The 266-nt window shown below is 43.2% G+C and overlaps 1 protein-coding gene across 1 annotated transcript in view; it reads right to left on the bottom strand.

Moving 5' to 3' along the window:
- LOC119588607 (calcium-activated chloride channel regulator 3A-1-like) overlaps positions 1-266 on the bottom strand; it is a gene marked incomplete in the record, with an annotated part of 45835 nt that overhangs the window by 12787 nt on the left and 32782 nt on the right. The window contains 1 exon segment of the mRNA XM_037937249.1: positions 12-156. Coding sequence (XP_037793177.1) covers positions 12-156 — 145 coding nt within the window.

Genomic DNA, 266 nt, shown 5'->3' with positions numbered 1-266 from the left:
GTGTCAAATACCATGGTGGCCAATGTGAAGATTCCACTGGTATCCTTCAAGGAGCCGGAATAGATTCCATCGCCGCTGATCAGGTCAGAGTGCTTGCCATCGTCTTGCAGCGTTAGGGTCGTTTTAGCGCCCGAGTCGATATCCTTCACTTCCACGCTGAAAAAAAAATGTGAGAAAAAAGACAGAATCAGAATCATACTACCGCTCATTTCCCTTTGGATACATGTAAAATTTAGTTCATGTATAAATCTGACAGGCCTATATAT

The sequence above is a fragment of the Penaeus monodon genome, chromosome 24 (assembly GCF_015228065.2).
Source record: "Penaeus monodon isolate SGIC_2016 chromosome 24, NSTDA_Pmon_1, whole genome shotgun sequence".
Lineage (NCBI taxonomy): Eukaryota > Metazoa > Arthropoda > Malacostraca > Decapoda > Penaeidae > Penaeus > Penaeus monodon.
Note: the sequence above shows the minus strand (reverse complement) of the source record. Positions and strands in the feature narration are given on the sequence as shown.